Here is an 18,410-nt window from a genome sequence, read left to right as displayed (position 1 = left end):
AGGTTGCGCGGTGCAAAGTCCCGTCTCCCCGATCCTATGGCTCTGCCCCATTAGATTTGCGTCCCCCTTTCCTGCCCCCCATTGCAATGGTTTGCACCCTTCCTCTTAATCTGTGGGACCTTTAGCACACCAGGCATACGGCTCCCGTCATCCCCGGCCACTGGGCGTGCTTGCCAGGGCTGGGAGGGTATGGGAGTTGTAGTTCAGGACCCCACAGATGTGGGGAAAGGGTGGGCAGCAGAGGTTGCAATAATTCAGCTGCCCAGTTTCGTATAGGGCCCCGTCTGTGCCGTTGTCTTCCAAGCTCTCTTATACCGCCTTAACCGTCCTGGCTCCGACCACCTCCAACAAGAATCCTGGGAGTTGTAGTTTGTTCAGGGGGCCAAGAGTTGTAAGAGACCCCTGTATTCCCGTCACAGAGTTATAAGTCCCGGAGTTCCCCGGAAGAGGTATTGATTGTTAAACATCCAAGAGGAATCTTCAGACAACACTCAGCAAATTTAGCATACTATAGTTCCCGGGATTGTTCGGCGTGGGAGCCATGGCTGCTTAAAGAGGTATGATCCTGTATTAAAGGTATGGTGCAATGTGGCCGTCGAAAGAGAATTCAGGAACCTCTGCTTGGCCACATTGAAACTGCCGTGGTTTTGGGAATTCTGGGAGCTGAAGTTTGTTACGGACAGTGCTTTTTTCTGGGGGTAAGCATACCCCTAAACATTTTGTGAATCTAATGGGAGAAGAAACTCTTTTTTAAGAAAAAAATAGTTTCTTCTCCAGCACGGTGAACCGCCAGCTCCATTGCTGTCCTCTGATGGCAGCCTTTTGTCCATTTACTGTATTTATTTCCCCCGATTTGAACAATAAAATGGTGGTTTTCTGGAGGGGACCCCTAAACATTTCTGGAGTCAAAAGGAGGGAACCCCTAAACATTTTTTTTAAAGAAAAAAGCACTGGTTACGGGTTTTCAAGAGTTACTTGGAGACCCCTGTATTCCCACCCCGGAGCTACGATTCCCAAAAAAAGGAGACGGTTTGTTGAACCCCTCTGACATTTGTAGCTCTATGAGGGGAATGGGGGTCCCCTCTGAACCCTCAACACCGTTAATAGCGGACAGCTCCCAGAATCCTTTGGGGCAGCGGTTCTCAGCCTGTGGGTCCCCTGTGGACTACAACTCTCATCATCCCTGAGCTCTGGCCTTGCTAGCTAGGGATGATGGGAGTCGTAGTCCAACAACCTCTGGGGACCCACAGGTTGAGAAAGGCTGCTTTGGGGGGAAGCCATGATCGCTTCACCAACGGGCGAAGGCGGCCATGATTGGCACCATTTTTCTACCTGAAGCCAAAGTCCCCGTTCCGTGGAAGGGGTCACGGCGCCGCAGGGGACGCAACCCGCTCCCTGAAGGCCTTGGCCAACCGTTTGGCTTCCTTGGCGCCCTCCACGGCTCGCCGGAGGAACCGACACGGGTCGGCCCTCACCCAGGCGACCTCCCGGGCCAGGCCCTCGAGGGCCGGCCGAGCGAGCCCTTCCAGAAGGTTCCACTGCGGCAGGAAGTAGCTGGGGAGGCGCCGGTGCGCCAAGCCGGCAGAGAGGTCGTCCAAGAGGCCCAGCAAGGCGTGCGCCGCATTCTCGTCCCGGCCGAGGTAGCTGGACGGCAGCCGCTCGCACGACCACAGCGCCAACGTGAAGAGGTGGTAGGGCCCCAGGCCTCCGTGTAGGTCGCAGCCCAGCATGGCCATGGCGGCCCGGAGGGCGCGGAGAAGGGGCGGGGGCAGGATCCGGCGGAGGTGCAGCTCGCTGGCCGAAAAGGCCAGGCGCCAGGCGCCGCAGGACACGGACGGTATGAGGTAAAAGCTGCCGGCCGCTTCTTCGTCCGTCATTTTGCCGTCCCAGAAATGGGCTTGCTCCAGCCACGACTGGGCAACTTCCGGCCAGCCCTTGAAGGCCACAACCGGGAGGACGTCGTACAGGACGCGTCGAAGCCCGACGCGGACGATCAGGGAGGTGACGGAGCCGCGCCGCTCGACCCGGACGTCCTCGTCGGCGGGGAAGGAGCGCGAAAGCCATTCGCAAACCAGCTCGGCCGACAGGTAGGCCTCGTCGCCCGAGCAACAGTCCGCCCAGCGGGTCAGTGTCTCGGGACCGAAGGGTTGGAGGCTGATCTGCGCGTGGCCCGGGGGGCTCTGCTTCATGTCCAAGGTGACGGGGACCCCGGCGGCACTCAGGACGGGCACCAGGAGGGTGAAGTCGGCGTCGTAGTCGCCCCCGGCGGAAAGAGGGCACAGGGTGCCAGGATCGACGTGGACGGTGCCCCGCTGGGCTCCGCCGGACAGGATCAAGTAGCGGTTGATGGGAGGAAGTTTCCCCTCGGATTTCTGGACCTGACCTGGTGGGAGGGGAAAAAAATAGGAGACTTGACACCCCTGTCTGACCCCCTAATTTTGGGGGCCTGGTTTGACCAGCCCTCCCTTAGCAAATGGTTCTTCCTCTGCCTGGAAAGACCCCCCACAGATACAATATGATAATCTTTATTGTCATTGTCCCGTACAGAACAACGAAATTGAAAAATCTATATCAGACATTCAAAAAGCAACAAACCTGCTATCCCAGCCTGGTTAGCCCCCTAAAAACTCTGATACCCCATTTTTAAATAATAATAATAATAATAATAATAATAATAAATTTTATTTATACCTCGCCCTCCCCAGCCAAAGCTGGGCTCAGGGCGGCTAACAACAATAAAAACAATCCAACATTCTAAAAACTTTTCACCATAAAATCAATCAGAAACAAATTGATGGCAACCAGCAAGCAAGACCCTGTGCAGATTGCCAGAGGAGGGGGTCAGGCTGCGCCCTGACCAAAGGCCTGGTGGAACAGCTCTGTCTTACAGGCCCTGCGGAAAGATGTCAAGTCCCGCAGGGCCCTAGTCTCTTGTGACAGAGCATTCCACCAGATTGGAGCCACAGCCGAGAAAGCCCTGGCTCTAGTTGAGGCCAGCCTAACCTCTCTGAGGCCTGGGACCTTCAGGATGTTTTTATTTGCAGACCGTAGATTTCTCTGTGGGGCATACCAGGAGACTACCTTACACTGCGTTTAAAACCAATCACATTCGATAGAAACTGTTTCTCAGGCGGCTAGTCCTGGTCTTTATAACCCTATACCTTCTTCCAGAAGGCAGAAGCTGAAAGAGATCATTTCCGGGGTGTGCACTATCCTGCGCTATCTCTGCAGCTTTCTTATGGCACTGCCTGGAAGCATAGATTTGATCCAAGGTGGGAAGAGTGCACCCAATTATTCTCTCCGCAGTCTTTACAACCCTGGACAGCATTGTTTTTCCCCTGACTGTGCAGCTCCCAAACCACACACACAGACCATAAGTTAATACACTCTCAAGAGTGCAATGGTAAAATGCCATCAACAGGTCCTTTGAGAGATTGTTTTTCCGGAGGATTCTCAGAAAACATAACCTCTGCTGTGCTCTCTTCATCGGGTCTTTGCTGTTTTCTCACCAGGTTAGCTCATCTCTCAACTCCATTCCCAGAAAATGAAACAAAGAGGTTCTGTCCAAGATGGTTCCGGTCAGCTGTTCCTGTTGGCCTCCATCTGTCTCGAGAGACAATGGAATGTGCCTCTGGGGGGTGAAGTCAAACTGCTGGGGCACAAGTCTAGACAATGGAAGGGGGGTCCAGGGCTGCCCAAATTACATGAACCCCCTCTCGGTCTCACTGATATGGTCCAAAGGAAAGCAGAACAAAATGTTTGGCACGTGTTGCCGGAAGGAGATGTACAAGGCCTCATCCAACCATCCCAGGGACTCCACTCTACTACCAGCTCCATCTGGTACACAGGATGAAACCCTCCCTGCCCACAGACTGTCTGGCCAAAGTGGAGCATGCTCTGGTTATCTCCTGCTTGGACTACTCCCATGCGCTCTACATGGGGCTACCTTTGAAGGTGACCCGGAAACTACAATTAATCCAGAATGCGACAGCTAGACTGGGGACTGGAATACCGTATAATACCGGTCCTCAAAGACTACATTGGCTCCCAGGACGTTTCTGAGCACAATTCAAAGTGTTGGTGCTGACCTTGAAAGCCCTAAACGGCCTCAAAGGCCCAGTAGACCTGAAGGAGCATCTCCACCCCCATCGTCCAGCCCGGACACTGAGGTCCAGCTCCGAGGGCCTTCTGGTGGTTCCCTCATTGTGAGAAGTGAGGTTGCAGGGAACCAGGCAGAGGGCCTTCTCGGTGGTGGCGCCTGCCCTGTGGAACGCCCTCCCTTCAGATGTGAAGGAAATAAGCAGCTTTGTTGTTGTTGTTGTTGCTTAGTCGTTCAGTCGTGTCCGACTCTTCGTGACCCCATGGACCAGAGCACACCAGGCACTCCTGTCTTCCACTGCCACCCGCAGTTTGGTCAGGTTCATGTTTGTAGCTTCGAGAACACTGTCCCACCATCTCGTCCTCTGTCCTCCCCTTCTCCTTCTGCCCTCCATCTTTCCCAACATCAGGGTCTTTTCCAGTGAGTCTTCTCTTCTCATGAGGTGGCCAGAGTATTGGAGCCTCAGCTTCAGGATCTGTCCTTCCAGTGAGCACTCAGGGCTGATTTCCTTAAGAATGGATGCGTTTGATCTTCTTGCAGTCCATGGGACTCTCAAGAGTCTCCTCCAGCACCAGAATTCAAAAGCGTCAATTCTTCGGCGATCAGCCAGCAGCTATCCTCTCTTTAAAAGACATCTGAAGGCAGCCCTGTTTAGGGACGTTTTTAATATTTAACGCTGTACTGTTTTTAACACTCGATTGGGAGCCGCCCAGAGTGGCTGGGGAGACTCAGCCGGATGGGCGGGGTATAAATAATAAATTATTATTATTTGTGTAGGGTTTACCCCTGAGCCTTTTCTTCTCCCGAAGATATCCCGCAAGGCAGCCAAAGTTTAGGATCAGAGTTTTCCTCCATGGGCTCCCTTCCCAGGCTGACCGTCTCCCTCTGTCCCCCTCCCAAACACATTCCCCCCCTTTCCAGGGTCCAGCCACTCACCCAGCAGGGAGAAAACCTTATCCTTTGCACGGTGCAGTTCCGGGGCGTCCCGGACGCCTGGGTCCCTGGCCTCGTATTCTTGGATGAGCTGGTTGATCTCTTCGATGCGTGCCCCGGAACGGAAATCCAGGTCTGTGAGAGGCTTGGCAGGGGCCGGCTTGGGCTTGGGGGGGTCCCCGAAAAGGGATGCCATCCCCCCGCTTTCCAGCAGGACGAACAGAGAGAGGGAGAGAGAGAAAAAGGGGGAATGATCTCCTCACGACCTTCATTGGAAGAGAAAAATGACTTGATAAGGAAGTAGGATTCTGCTACTGCAGCCAGTGCTCCCATTGAGACTGGCGGGGGGGAGGGGGCGGAAAGACCCCCCCCAGCTCATTCTAGGTATATTTAAAGCATGCACACGCTGCAAAAAGTGGGCAGTGCTGTGTAGTGGTTAGAGCGTTGGACTAGGACCTGGGGGAGAAACCCAGGTTCCAATCCTTACTCACTGGGAGACTCACTGGGAGACTCACTGTGGTGGCTGTTTCTGACGAATATTAAGAAATAAATTCATGGCTGGCAAAATCCCAACATTTGACTTTGATTGGCACAGACTAGTGTTTTTTTTTTAATGTTTAAAATTTTTATTTTTTACCAACAACCAAACACAAACATTGAAACCTCCCCCAGGTGGCTGATATATTGGGTAAAGGTAAAGGTAAAGGGACCCCTGACCATTAGGTCCAGTCGTGGCCGACTCTGGGGTTGCGGCGCTCATCTCGCTTTATTGGCTGAGGGAGCCAGCGTACAGCTTCCAGGTCATGTGGCCAGCAGGACTAAGCCGCTTCTGGCGAACCAAAGCAGTGCACGGAAACGCCGTTTACCTCCCCGCCGGAGCGGTACCTATTTATCTACTTGCACTTTGATGTGCTTTCGAACTGCTAGGTTGGCAGGAGCAGGGACTGAGCAACGGGAGCTCACCCCGTTGCGGGGATTCGAACCACTGACCTTCTGATCGGCAAGTTCTAGGCTCTGTGGTTTAACCCACAGCACCACCCGCGTCGATACATTGGGTATACATAATCAAAAATAACATATTCAAATAACCATATGTACAATTTTATATACGTTAACACTCCTCCCTCCACAAGATTTAACTTTTAACATTTTAATTGCCCCAAATTGTTCAAACCTACCCAAATAATTCCAATATCTTCTCAAATCGATCCTCCTCTTTCTCACTGACCTTAAACCCTTTCATTCTGTGGATCTTCACAGCTAGATATTCTAAAATTATAATATTATTCAGTTTTTTCCTCCGCTGGTTCACCCCTAGCTCCTCTGCATTTTTCCAATTACTCGCTATAACCTGTTTGGCTGCAGTTCCCATCAATTTTATTCCTCTTTTGTTTTTAACTCGGATTAGAAGAACCATTAATTTAGATATTCCCACCTTCCTGCCCACAATTCCCGATATTTCTATACCTGATTGGCACCGACTAGTAGACCTCTTTGTTATATTCTGGCCCGGCTTCAAACTGAACCTGTTCCGACATCGCGCAAAACGTTTCGATTACTTTGTCAATAAAGAACCCCGGGAGCTGCGCTTTATCCAGGCTGTGCTCGGAACTGTAGCCGGGGTTAAACTACAATTCGCAGCACCTGGTTAAACTACAATTCCCACGGATCGTTTTGGGCGGTGATGGAGGAGAGGGGAAAGGTGCTTTTCCGCGTCTGGTGAGACGCAGGTGGAAGAGGAGGGGAGTGCTGGCGGGCGGTGCCATCCCTGGGCTGCTTGCCAGCAAAAAGGCAGGCAGGTAGGTGGGTAGGTGGGTGGGTGGGAGCTAGCCGAGGGCCGGCTCAGGTGGGTGCGCTCGCCCTCGGAGGCCAGACTCCGCTGCAAATATCTCGGATCTGGACGCGCAAGGGCGGGGAATGGCTCTGCCGGCGCACCTGGGCGCGCGATGGAGACGATCGCACAGGTAAAAGACAGGTGCCCCTCCGTCCTTCCCTCCTTCCTCCTTCCTCTCTCCCCCTTCCTCCTTTTCTTTTCCTCTCCTCCCCTTCCCTTCCTCTCCCCCTCCGGCTGCTACCTGCTCCGCCGAGGAAATCCAGGAAGCCCCATCTCGCTCACCTGCAACTTACCTGCCCAAGCGGAGGGCGCGCCCACAGCCAGGGAAATCTCAGCTCCTAAGCACCCTGGGAAATGTAGTTTCTCCCCACTGACTCCCGCTTCCAGGCGTGTCCCAAAGCATGCTGGGAAACGTAGTCTCCCCCCCCCCCACTTTTTTTCTTTTTAAAGCGCTCTCAAAAGGTCCTCCAAGGCACCTTGGCTAGTTTTGTCCCAAACGAGACCTTTTCCTGGGGAGAAGCGAAGTCTTGGCTCTATTTTCTATATCCAGGGCTGATTCAGTGCAGTCCTAACAGCCCTGAGACGTCTATTTTTTCTCTCTTGGTCCCTCCAGCTGCAGTTGTAGTTTTTAATGTGGGTTTCCAAAATGCCTGTGTTGCCGGAAAAATCCGAGGGCTCCCTTGGACAAAAAGTAAAGACACCAACCAGAGTAAATTGGAGCAAATCAGCAGCCTGTAGGCTTGGCCTTTATTGTACTGTTGCAGCAGGGTGTTCCCCTCACTCGCAGGAGAGAGGAAAGACCCAGAACAATGGTGTGCAAGACCTTATAAAAACTTTTGAAATTCCCCTCCTCTAGGTCAAGCCCACCCCCAGAAACATCATGCATACATTACAGAAAGGAGGGGTTGAGGGAGGAGTTGTGGTGGAAACCTGAGTGTCCTGTCACCTGGCTGGTTCCCCTCCCCCCCCCATGAGTCATTTTCTGAAGACAAAAGGTAGTCGCAGTTTCCTGCCCCCGAGGGGGAATCCAATCACTGTTCTTTTGTTATAGTCCGTGTTGAATCCACTCATGTATGCAGTCTGTAGTGCAGTTGATGGTCTTCTGTCTGGGACCATTAGGGTTGGCATAGCAACTGGGCAGGGCTCCTGTGGATGTGCTGCTATGCTCAAGGGATTATGGTGGCCTGTACCAAACCTTCCCCATTTTGTAGTCTTTTCTTCATGGAGTAAAATAAAAGTGGAACAGTGCAAATCTGATGTATGGTTGATTTTCTATGAATTTATAACAGAAGTGTAGCGTATGTAGTGTGTGAGTGTGAGTGTGAGTGAAGTCTGTACAAACTGAATGATGGGGGGGGGGGGTTCCTGCTACAGAACTCTGCAATTCTGTGATTCTATGGATGCAAATACCTGCATCCCCAGGTGAGGTTACTTGGCTGCCTGAAAACTGCCTTGTAGCTATAGCAGTACTACAGTAGTACCTTGGTTTTCGAACATAATCTGTTCCAGAAGTCCATTTGAGTTCTGAAACGTTCAGAAACCAAGGTGCAAAGGGGGGTCTGAAAATTTAATAGAGAAAATTGAGAAAAATAACATATACACTCAGTGGAAGCCGTTCGACTTCCGAGGCACGTTTGAAACTGGAAGTATTTACTTCCGGGTATACGGCGTTTGAAAACCGAAACGTTCGTCAACGAAGACTTTCGAAAACCAATGTACCACTGTACTTTAAACCTTTCCCCACTCAAAACCCACATACAGTGGTACCTCGGGTTAAGAACTTAATTCATTCCGGAGGTCCGTTCTTAACCGAAACTGTTCTTAACCTGAAGCACCACTTTAGCTAATGGGGCCTCCTGCTGCTGCCACCACGCGATTTCTGTTCTCATCCTGAAGCAAAGTTTTTAACCTGAAGCACTATTTCTGGGTTAGTGGAGTCTGTAACCTGAAGTGTACGTAACCCGAGGTACCACTGTACTGAGATATATACCCTCTCCCATGTTAAAGGGATTTTAAGGTCTCAAAAATTGAACAAATGTAGATCATTGCACAAGGAAAACACACATACATAAAAAATTAAAGGTCTTATATATATATATGGACCACATGTCTGGAGCAGCACAGGAAGACCGCCCTGAAACCATTTTGACTCCCAAACTGACCAAATGTTTTCTCTGCAAGGAGGGAGGGTGTGAAGGGACCTTCCCATCATCTCAGGAATTGGGAAATCACCATCTCAAAGGAATGGGCAGACTACCAGGAAAGGCAATCAGATAAGGCATTATCAGATAACCTGCCAGACAGGAGATAAACAATGCACTCAGATTTCTGTTGTAGACCGCCTTTTCTGTGATGTAAATATGATGTTTTTGGGGGGTGGTCTTGGGTTACACCTCTTCTGTGATGTATGTATGATGTATGGAGGGGTGGTCTTGAGCTCCAGGGAGGGAATTTAAAATGTCTATATAAGGGTGGACACACCTGGGTTCTGGATCCTCCTCCTTTCCTGCGTGTGAGGGGAGCACCCTGTTGCAACAGCTTTAATAAAGATCAATCTTACTAGCCGCTTTGATTCTCAATATTCTCTGGTTGGCCTCTGTTATTTTCTCCTACCGATAGGGAACCCACTTAAGGACTCTATACGGGCTCTTGGATACCCCATAAGGGAAGAAGGGCAGGTTTTGTTTACAACACTGTACTCCTTAGGCCTGGCACCCCTGGCCAGATCCTGCTTCTTCAAATTAAGAGCTAATTTCATGTGATTCATTGCTGGCTTGCTCCTGTCGGGGCACCAAACCTAAACGCAAACCAATCCTAAATGCAAGCCAGAATCGCTGCGCAACACACAACGCTTTCGCAGAATGGACGTGCAGTCGATGGTTTTGCTTTTTATTTCCTTTCCCAACCCAAAGGTGACTCAGGCCGGGGCGGCCAGGTCCTCATCCTCCTCTTTTGCGGGTTCCCATTTCAGATGGGGCCCCTGCTACTGTTTCACCGGGCGGTACACCCAGTCTGAGACGGCGGCCGGCTCAGGCCAGGAATACCGCGGTTTGGCGCTGGGGGTTTCTGCTGGCGCCGTCCCTGGCAAAGGGCCGCCGCCGATGCTGTGGAACCGGGGCGATGCAGGTGGCGGCAGCGGACTGTTCAGCAGCTGCTCCGGTTCGGCACGCGATTTCCGCCGGGAGGATTCTCGAGGCTCGTACTCGACCGGCTGCTCTTCCGGCGTGGTCACGATGGTCCCTCGCCGCCGGTAGCTTCTCTCAGGGCTGCCCGACCGGCTCGCCGGTGGCGTTTGGGGGTGCACCGGGTAAATGTAGACTTTGGTAGGCCTGCGCCCCGTCGTCCCGGGGTATTCGGCCTCCGGCGCGGAGCGGTACTGGTTATCGTTCGCCGGCAACCTCGAGAAGTAATCGGGGTTTACCGCCATGCTGTTCCGGTGATCGTTGCTGCTGCCCGAGGCCAGCATGGGGTCGGAGGAGCCACATGCAACGTCCCGGCACCGGGTGACGGGGGAGGGCGCTGAGGATGTGCGCGGGCGCTGCCGGGGGTCGCAGTCGCAGGTGCAGCACCGCAGGGCGTGGCACGGCAGGTAATCAGGGCAGGGGCGCCGGCCAAGACGCTGGTGGTCTCTGCAGGGAAAAGGCTCGTTCTGCAAATTCATGGTGACCTTCAGCGGCTCCAGGGTGCAGTGGAGGCAGCGACGATGTGGCGAACAGCTTTCTCGCCGGCGCCGGCGAGGGAGGGTCTGGTCGGACCACTGCGCCGCCAGCCGCCGGGATTGGGTTCTCCTCGTCTTGGGGGTGGCGCATATCTTTGACGTCTCAGGTTCTGGGAAGAGAAAGCAGAGGGCCGCAGCGGCAAAGATTGAACTCTCTTAAAATGTTGCATTTGAATTATGGCGAACAACTGTCCTGCTGTGTCAATGGGCTTGTTTATCATATACTATGGGTAGGCAAACTAAGGCCCGGGGGCCGGATCCGGCCCAATCGCCTTCTAAATCCAGCCCGCGTACAGTCCGGGAACCAGGGTGTTTTTACATGAGTAGAATGTGTCCTTTTATTTAAAATGCATCTCTGGGTTATTTGTGGGGCATAGGAATTCATTCATATTTCCCCCCCAAAATATAGTCCGGCCCCCCACAAGGTCTGTGGGACAGTGGACCGGCCCCCTGCTGAAAAAGTTTGCTGACCCCTGTCCTATACAGTGGATCCTTCGTTCTTGAACGGCTTAGTTGACGAACAAATCGGCTCCCGAACAAAAACCCGGAAGTGAGTGCTCTGGTTTCTGAACGTATTTCGGAAGCCGAACGTCCGATGCGGCTGTCGGCTATTGTTTCCGGGGTGCCTGCACCAATCGGAAGCCGTACCTTGGTTTTTGAACATTTCGGAAGTCAAACGGACTTCGGGGACGGATTAAGTTCAAGAACCAAGGTTCCGCTGTATTTGAATCAGGGGTGTTTTGACTCTCCTTCGCTGGAGGTTTTTGAGCAGAGAATGACCAATTGCCTGTCAGGGATCCTTTAGCTGCGATTCGTGTGTTAAAGGGGGCTGGACTGGATTAAAGGGGGCTGGACTAGATGACCCTGTGGGTCCCTTCCAATTCTGCAAACCTATGGGTCCATGACCTCAGAAGCTGGACTGTCCTTCATTGCAGGTTTTTGAACAGAGGTGGGGTGCCCATCTCATGGGCTCTCAAATTTCAGCAGCAACTGTGCAACACTAAAATTTTGCACCACCCTGCCCCTTGAATCTCCGATCTACAGCACGGTTGTGGCGCCCCCTGCAGGTTGGTGCCCAGTACAGCCAAATTTTGTCCCTCTTAAACCGCCTCTGGCTCTCTTCCTAGCGATTCTTCACCTGCGATTCCTACACTTCAGGGGGGTTGGACTAGATGACCGCTTGGGAGCCCATTCCAACGCTTAAGATTCTACGAATGTAGTAATGTATTTCCATTGCTGTACTTTATGATCAGTTTCATTCCTGATGTTTCACTGTTGCTGTTTTTTATCCGAACCGGCCTTGGCCTTCCTTCTTAAAACTTTATTTGGCTTCAGTAAGATTTATGTACCGCTTGGTTGTGAAGAACGGACAAACCTCGAATCCTTTTACGAAAACACAGAGCAAACCGTTAACATTACCGGTTAGAAAACAGATACCCAAAAGACGGTTGGAATCAACGGTAGCTAAAATAAATAAATCGAGGACTTTTAGCCTCTCGGTGTCTACGTAGACCGGCCTGAACAAAAATGTTTTTCAGCTAAAAGGAGTACAGCGATGGTTCCTGACTAAGGTCAAGTGGCGGGGAGTTCCAAAGTGTACTTAAAGATCAATTTCTGACAAGTGTGGAAACTTTTAAGTCATATTACGGCTAGCGACGATAATCTTTCAAAATGGCAACCAAAGGACGATTGGGTTCCAATGCAGCAAACGAAAGGTTTGCAGAAAGAAAGTATAGGGTTCCTCAGGGTTTAATCTTATCCCCATTGCTATTCAACATCTACATGCCTGGGATAAGGCTCGGTCCATAGAACAAGAGACTCTAAAATTCAGGGTTGTGGGTTCGAGTCTCACTCAGGGCATGTGGGATGCTCTCACAGGGGAGACTCACCTGATGTCTTCATTATACACCTTTAGGCACCAGGCAAAAACTTTCCTCTCGGACCAGATGACAATCCATGCCCTTTTAAATGTGTTTGGGGGGGCGGGAATTATTCGTTTGTTTCTGTTCGCATTTTTATTATTTCGTGGTTTTGATATTGCAATTTTGTGTTGTGAACCACCCTGAGATCGACGGATGAAGTTTGGAGTACAAATTTAACGTTATAAGAATTCTAAGGTCTCAAATATAAATTGAATGTTCACAAATGTACAAAGCAAAGACGTGTATAAACCACATGTCTGAGATAGTAAAAGTAAAGGTAAAGGGACCACTGACCATTAGGTCCAGTCGCGAACGACTCTGGGGTTGCAGTGCTCATCTCGCTTTATTGGCCGAGGGAGCCGGTGTCCAGCTTCCGGGTCATGTGGCCAGCATGACTAAGCCGCTTCTGGCAAACCAGAGCAGCGCACGGAAACGCCAGTTACCTTCCCGCTGGAGTGGTACCTATTTATCTACTTGCACTTTGACGTGCTTTTGAGCTGCTAGGTTGGCAGGAGCAGGGACTGAGCAACAGGAGCTCACCCTGTTGCGGGGATTCGAACCACTGACCTTCTGATCAGCAAGCCCTAGGCTCAATGGTTTATACCACAGCGCCACCTGGAGAGCAATCCTGAAGCCATTTTGACTCTCCCAATGACCTCAAATATTCTTCTGCAGTAAGGGAGGAAAATGCGGAAAGCCCTCCCATTGTCTTTTCACTTGCAAATTCTGTCTTAAGGGCATATTTGTGTAGGGATAGGGTGAGCCTGTGACCTGGACTCAGGAACTAAAGTAATAACCATCACAAAAGAATGCCCAGGCTGCCCAGGTAAAGCAATCAGTGACCATGATCAGGTATCCTGGCAGACAGGATTTCCGCTGTAGACCGCTTCCTTCTGTGATGTAGGTACGATGTTTTGGGCTACAGGGTGGGCAATTTCAAGAGTCTATATAAGGGCTTGTGCACCATTGTTTTGGGTCCCTCCTGCCTCCTGCATGGGGGGAGTGAGGACCCTGTTGCAACAGTTTAATAAAGATCAGGCTTACTAGCTGCTTTGCTTCTCAATATTCTCTGGTTGGCCTCTGTTATTTCCTCCTACCAATAGGGAACCCACTTAAGGACTCTATACGGGCTCTTGGGAAAGGGAAAAGGAGCAGGGTGTTTTTTTTCTTCTAACAAGGCTAAGTTTGTTTGTTTGTTTTTACCAAAGACTAGGTTTTTTCTTAATAAGACTAGGGGGTTTTTTTACCCAAAAATTAGGTTTAAAATTGGGGCTCGTCTTATACATGGGTAGTGCTGAGGGGGTGTTTGGAGTCCCCCAAAATAGTGTGCGTCGATATATGGGGGGCGTCTTATACACATCAAAACATGGTAAATTATAATTTGAATTTGCTGGTGACTCTATCCCATGGGTAGGCAAACTAAGGCCCTGGGGCCAGATCCGGTCCAATCACCTTCTAAATCTGGCCCACGAACAGTGTGTTTTTACATGAGTAGAATGTGTCCTTTAATTTAAAATGCATCTCTGAGCAGATTTTTTTTCTTACAACATTCGTAAATGAGAATAAAATGTCCCCATAAAGGCATAAACTCACCCTTTGCGCAGATCGTTCCAATCAGTGTCCCAAGCAGGCAGCAGAAATAATAGCAGGCCTGGAGGGAGAAGAGGAAGGTGGAGGATTATAGGGGGCCACGTCAGACGGCTGGTGGCCTCTGGGACTCAGCTGAGGCCTCTGGCCTGGCCTGGCAGCTGCCATATCCTGAATCCAGCCGCCGGGTCCATGTAGCCCCATACTGCCAGCTCGGACTGGCAGAGGCTCTTCAAGGCTGTTTCCCAGCAGCAGCTGCCTGTTCTTTCAAAACACTGCCAGGGTTTGGAGCATCTAAGCAGGGCAGGATCAGGCCAAAATGGATGCCTTCTAGTCCAGCGTCCTGGTCTCAAAGTGGCCTGGGGAGGGAACCCGAAAGCGGGATTCGAATACAACTCTCCCTCCTGCAGTGTTCAGAAGCATTGCGCCTCCAACCGTGGGGGCCGCGGCCAATATTATTCTATGAATGTTTTGTAATGTTACGGGGAAATTGGAAGGTGGTGAGAGCAGGGGCGTATGAAGAGGGGTGCGGTGGGGGTGGTCCGACCCGGGTGCCATCCCAGAGTGGGGTGACAAACCCCCCCCCCCCCCGGGCGGATCCATAGCTGTCACGGATTTGAAAATAAGGGACCAGCAGCCAAAATAAGGGATTTTAGTCAAAGGGACCGGATAATTTGGGAGAGCAGGGCCGGGTTTTAGCCCTTCGTTTCCAGAGGTTGCTGCTCAAGACACCAGCCGATGAAACACTGCAATTAAATAACTACAAGCAGCAACCACTTTTCGTGCAAAACGAAGTCCAAGCTGCGAAGGTGCTGCTGCAGTTCTGTATCTTTTCTCTCGTGCTCCATCTGCAGCTCTCAATTCCATCAGGTGGGGCGGGAGGAAGGGGGGGGGGAAATAGCGCCCAAAGTAAACCCGCAGATCAGACCATCTATGCTAGTCTACCACTACAAATCTATGGGAGAAGCGCTTGCGGTCCTTCCCTTGTAGCCCTTGGAACACCTGCCCACGCCTCCGCCTCCTCTTCCTTTTCCTCCTCTTCCTCCTCTCTCTGAACTGCTTTCTCTATGGTTGCCCTCGCTCTCCTCTCAAGGCTCCTCATCAATTCATAGACCATGCCAGGCTGCCCATCTCATTCGGGTCTTTCGGCGGCGCAACCACAGTATGGCCTAGTGGGAGCGGCGGTGATGGGCAGAGGGGAGGCCCCAGGCAGAGACGCTCAGTTTGGCGGCCGCGAGGAGGATGGCGGCGGAAGGGCCTGAGGCTTCCACCAGTACCAGTGGGGAGGGGCTCCCGGGGGCCGAGGCTTGTGAGAGGAGGCCGGAGGGGGGCGGACCGGGCAGCCAAGCAACACAGTTGGCCGGCAGGGAGGGAGGGAGAGGAGCTGCTTCCTTTGAAACCCGGGAAATTTAAGGGACATTATCAAGAAGGGACAGCAGCGGGACACAGCGCTGGGATAAGGGACTGTCCCGCCAAGTAAGGGACGGTTGACAGCTATGGGCGGATCACACCGCCCCAATGCGCCGGGTTCAGGAGCAGCTAGCTCTGCCACTGGAGGCAAAGACAACACTACGAGGCAAAGACAACAAGACTCCAAATGGAGCGATTCACTGATAAATACATCTATGTACTGGCTCAATGGGAAAACTTTAGAAATCACTCATCGTGAAAGAAGAACGGCAGACAAAATTAACGGACTATGCAGAATTGAGCAAAAAAGGATTCAAAACCTGCGGGACCAGAGATTTTCAGAAGATTGGAAGAAGTATACAAACTATTTGAGAAGCAATTGTAATCAACAAGTTACGCTAGTAGGATAACAAGAAGTTTTGTAAGGAGAAATCTACGGAACGTGACCAACTCGATAAAGAATAGAGATATTGCTTATGAGTTTTAAATGTAATAGGGGAAATAAGAAATGCGAACGTTCTTTTGGAAGCCGAACATCCGACGGGGCGTCCACGGCTTCTGACTGGCTGCAGGAGCTGCTTCCCGCAGCCAATCAGAAGCTGCGCTTTGGTTTCCGAACGTTTCAGAAGCCGAACGGACTTCCGGAGCGGATTTTGCTCGACTTCCGAGGTACGACTGTACAACCTTTTAGAAGATGTATGAAGGCAGCCCTGTAATAGGGAAGTTTTAAAATGTTTTATTCTGCTTTTATAAATGTAGGAAGCCGCCTAGATGGCTGTCAGAGCGCTGGGATAATCATAATAATACAGTGGTACCTCTGGTTGTGAATGGGATCTGTTCCGGAGGCCCGTTCGCAACATGAGCAGAACGCAATCCACGTCTGCGCATGCGCAGGTTGCGATCCACCGCTTCCGCACATGCGCACGACATCATTTTGAGGGTTTGCACATGCGCAAGCGGCAAAACTTGGAAGTAACCCTTTCTGAAAACACTCAGCCTGAAGCAAACGTAGCATGAGGTATGACTGTAATAATAATAATAATAATGGAATGTAAGGTAAAGGGACCCCTGACCATTAGGTCCAGTCGTGGCCGACTCTGGGGTTGCGGCACTCATCTCGCTTTACTGGCCGAGGGAGCCGGCGTACAGCTTCCAGGTCATGTGGCCAGCAGGACTAAGCCGCTTCTGGCGAACCAGAACAGCACACAGAAATGCCATTTACCTTCCCGCCGGAGCGGTACCTATTGATCTACTTGCACTTTGACGTGCTTTTGAACTGCTAGGTTGGCAGGAGCAGGGACCGAGCAACGGGAGCTCACCCCGTCGCGGGGATTCGAACCGCCGACCTTCCGATCGGCAAGTCCTAGGCTCTGTGGTTTAACCCACAGCGCCACCTGCGTCCCTTTCAGTAATGGAACAGGGTGTCCCTATTTTCATCAAATGCGGGAGGATATGGAACAGGATGCTGGCCTCGACGGGCCTCATCCTGCAGGTACTTCCGATTTGTAGGGGAGAGTGTTCTCAGGGGCAGAGTATCCCAGCGCCACCAGATTTGTGGCTCCACAAAGACCTTGCCTGCCAGCGCTTCAGGGGCCTGATCCGGGCCCTCCCTCCCCACAAATGCACGCCAACGGCCCCCTCACCGCTGCGGCCAGCTTCAGCGCCAGGTGGACCAGGACGATCAAAGCGACCAAGATGGCGATGGTTTCGTGGAGCTCCAGGCAGCATCCCTCGGGGGACGGGTGGCAGTGGAAGGTGGACTCCCCCATGGGGCAGGCGACTGGGCCAGCAGCTGGCTGGCTGAGCCCCACATCCCCACCGGCCTCCACGCCCAGGGGCACAGGGCAGGGCAGCTCTCCAGCCGGCAGGAGCTAATGGCCGGCCGGGGAGGCTGAGGGGAAAGGGGGTTTGTGATGCAGTTGCCCCGGCAGCCGGGAGGGGGATTGTGACGCGGTGGGGGTGGGGGGCAGGAGGCAAATGGGCCTCTGTGGGGAGGTGGTCTCTCTATAGGGGACATGGAGGGCGGCCCTGGATGCAAGTGTGATAGGAATTTTGAGGTCTTTGTTGTTGTTGTTTAGTTGTTTAGTCGTGTCCGCCTCTTCGTGACCCCCTGGACCAGAGCACGCCAGGCCCTCCTGTCTTCCACTGCCTCCCGCAGTTTGGTTAAACTCATGTTTGTAGCTTTGAGAACACTGTCCCACCATCTCGTCCTCTGTCGTCCCCTTCTCCTTGGGCCCTCCATCTTTCCCAACATCAGGGTCTTTTCCAGGGAGTCTTCTCTTCTCATGAGGTGGCCAAAGTCTTGGAGCCTCAGCTTCAGGATCTGTCCTTCCAGTGAGCACTCAGGGCTGATTTCCTTCAGAATGGAGAGGTTGGATCTTCTTGCAGTCCATGGGACTCTCAAGAGTCTCCTTTGAGGTCTTAGATATATGTTAGATGTTCATAAGTAAGAAAAGAACTCACTCTAAAACTCACCCACAGGTGGTACCTAACACCAAGAAAACTAGCACTAATACGCCCACGTGCCACGTGACCCAGAAGCTGTATGACGGCTCCCTTAGGCCATGACTAAGCCGCTTCTGGTGAACCAGAGCAGCGCACGGAAATGCCGTTTACCTTCCCGCTGGAGTGGTACCTATTGATCTACTTGCACTTTGATGTGCTTTCGAACTGCTAGGTTGGCAGGAGCAGGGACCGAGCAACGGGAGCTCACCCCGTCACAGGGATTCGAACCGCCGACCTTCTGATTGGCAAGCCTTAGGCTCAGTGGCTATTGTGTCTTTCGCACTCAGATGGTGGGAATTCTTGTGCTGGCCCGAAATACACCACCTTTGCCACCAGATGGCACCAGGAAGCTATGGAATAACCCTTATCCGGGTCGGGGCTCCTTCCTGCTTTTAACCCATG

At 52.0% G+C, this 18,410-nt stretch overlaps 2 protein-coding genes and 1 long non-coding RNA gene across 7 annotated transcripts in view; 1 reads left to right on the top strand and 2 right to left on the bottom strand.

The window, feature by feature from the left end:
- LOC310663273 overlaps positions 1-18,410 on the top strand; it is a 297,785-nt gene that overhangs the window by 97,260 nt on the left and 182,115 nt on the right. The gene's annotated exons all lie outside the window — the stretch shown is intronic.
- On the bottom strand, positions 903-7,193 carry TMEM102 (transmembrane protein 102). Of its 5 annotated transcripts, XM_083410529.1 has the most exons (4): positions 7,108-7,143; positions 6,211-6,301; positions 5,036-5,235; positions 903-2,383 (listed from the first exon to the last, which is right to left on the bottom strand). In XM_083410529.1, the coding sequence occupies exons 2-4, from the start codon at positions 6,273-6,275 to the stop codon at positions 1,365-1,367; spliced, it is 1,284 nt and encodes a 427-aa protein (XP_083266655.1). In that variant the 5' UTR covers positions 6,276-6,301; positions 7,108-7,143; the 3' UTR covers positions 903-1,364. The 5 variants fall into 5 exon arrangements, with proteins under 5 accessions (XP_083266655.1, XP_083266658.1, XP_083266656.1 ...); XM_083410532.1 differs by lacking the exons at positions 6,211-6,301; positions 7,108-7,143 and adding an exon at positions 7,160-7,193 and having other exon boundaries at positions 5,036-5,298; XM_083410530.1 differs by lacking the exon at positions 6,211-6,301 and having other exon boundaries at positions 5,036-5,298; positions 7,108-7,150.
- LOC310663058 (uncharacterized protein) lies at positions 9,735-17,403 on the bottom strand. Its single transcript, XM_083410626.1, has 3 exons — positions 17,147-17,403; positions 14,100-14,157; positions 9,735-10,694 (listed from the first exon to the last, which is right to left on the bottom strand). Exons 1-3 carry the CDS (start codon positions 17,270-17,272, stop codon positions 9,850-9,852), a joined length of 1,029 nt encoding a protein of 342 aa, XP_083266752.1. The 5' UTR covers positions 17,273-17,403; the 3' UTR covers positions 9,735-9,849.

The sequence above is a fragment of the Podarcis tiliguerta genome (genome assembly GCF_965153285.1).
Source record: "Podarcis tiliguerta genome assembly, chromosome: 13".
Classification (NCBI taxonomy): Eukaryota; Metazoa; Chordata; class Lepidosauria; order Squamata; family Lacertidae; genus Podarcis; species Podarcis tiliguerta.
This window is presented reverse-complemented; position numbering and strand designations above follow the sequence as displayed.

Bases quoted from the DNA above. Each gene is read 5' to 3' on its own strand.
- LOC310663058 (XM_083410626.1), bottom strand. From the start codon at position 17,272: ATGGGGGAGTCCACCTTCCACTGCCACCCGTCCCCCGAGGGATGCTGC. The intron at 14,158-17,146 runs GTGAGGGGGCCG...TTCTCCCTCCAG, and splicing joins CGCTGAAGCTGGCCGCAGCG to GCCTGCTATTATTTCTGCTG. The intron at 10,695-14,099 runs GTGAGTTTATGC...TTCTCTTCCCAG, and splicing joins TGGAACGATCTGCGCAAAGG to AACCTGAGACGTCAAAGATA.
- TMEM102 (XM_083410529.1), bottom strand. From the start codon at position 6,275: ATGAAAGGGTTTAAGGTCAGTGAGAAAGAGGAGGATCGATTTGAGAAG. The intron at 5,236-6,210 runs GTAGGTTTGAAC...CCTGCTGGAAAG, and splicing joins AAGATATTGGAATTATTTGG to CGGGGGGATGGCATCCCTTT. The intron at 2,384-5,035 runs GTGAGTGGCTGG...CCCTCCCACCAG, and splicing joins TAAGGTTTTCTCCCTGCTGG to GTCAGGTCCAGAAATCCGAG.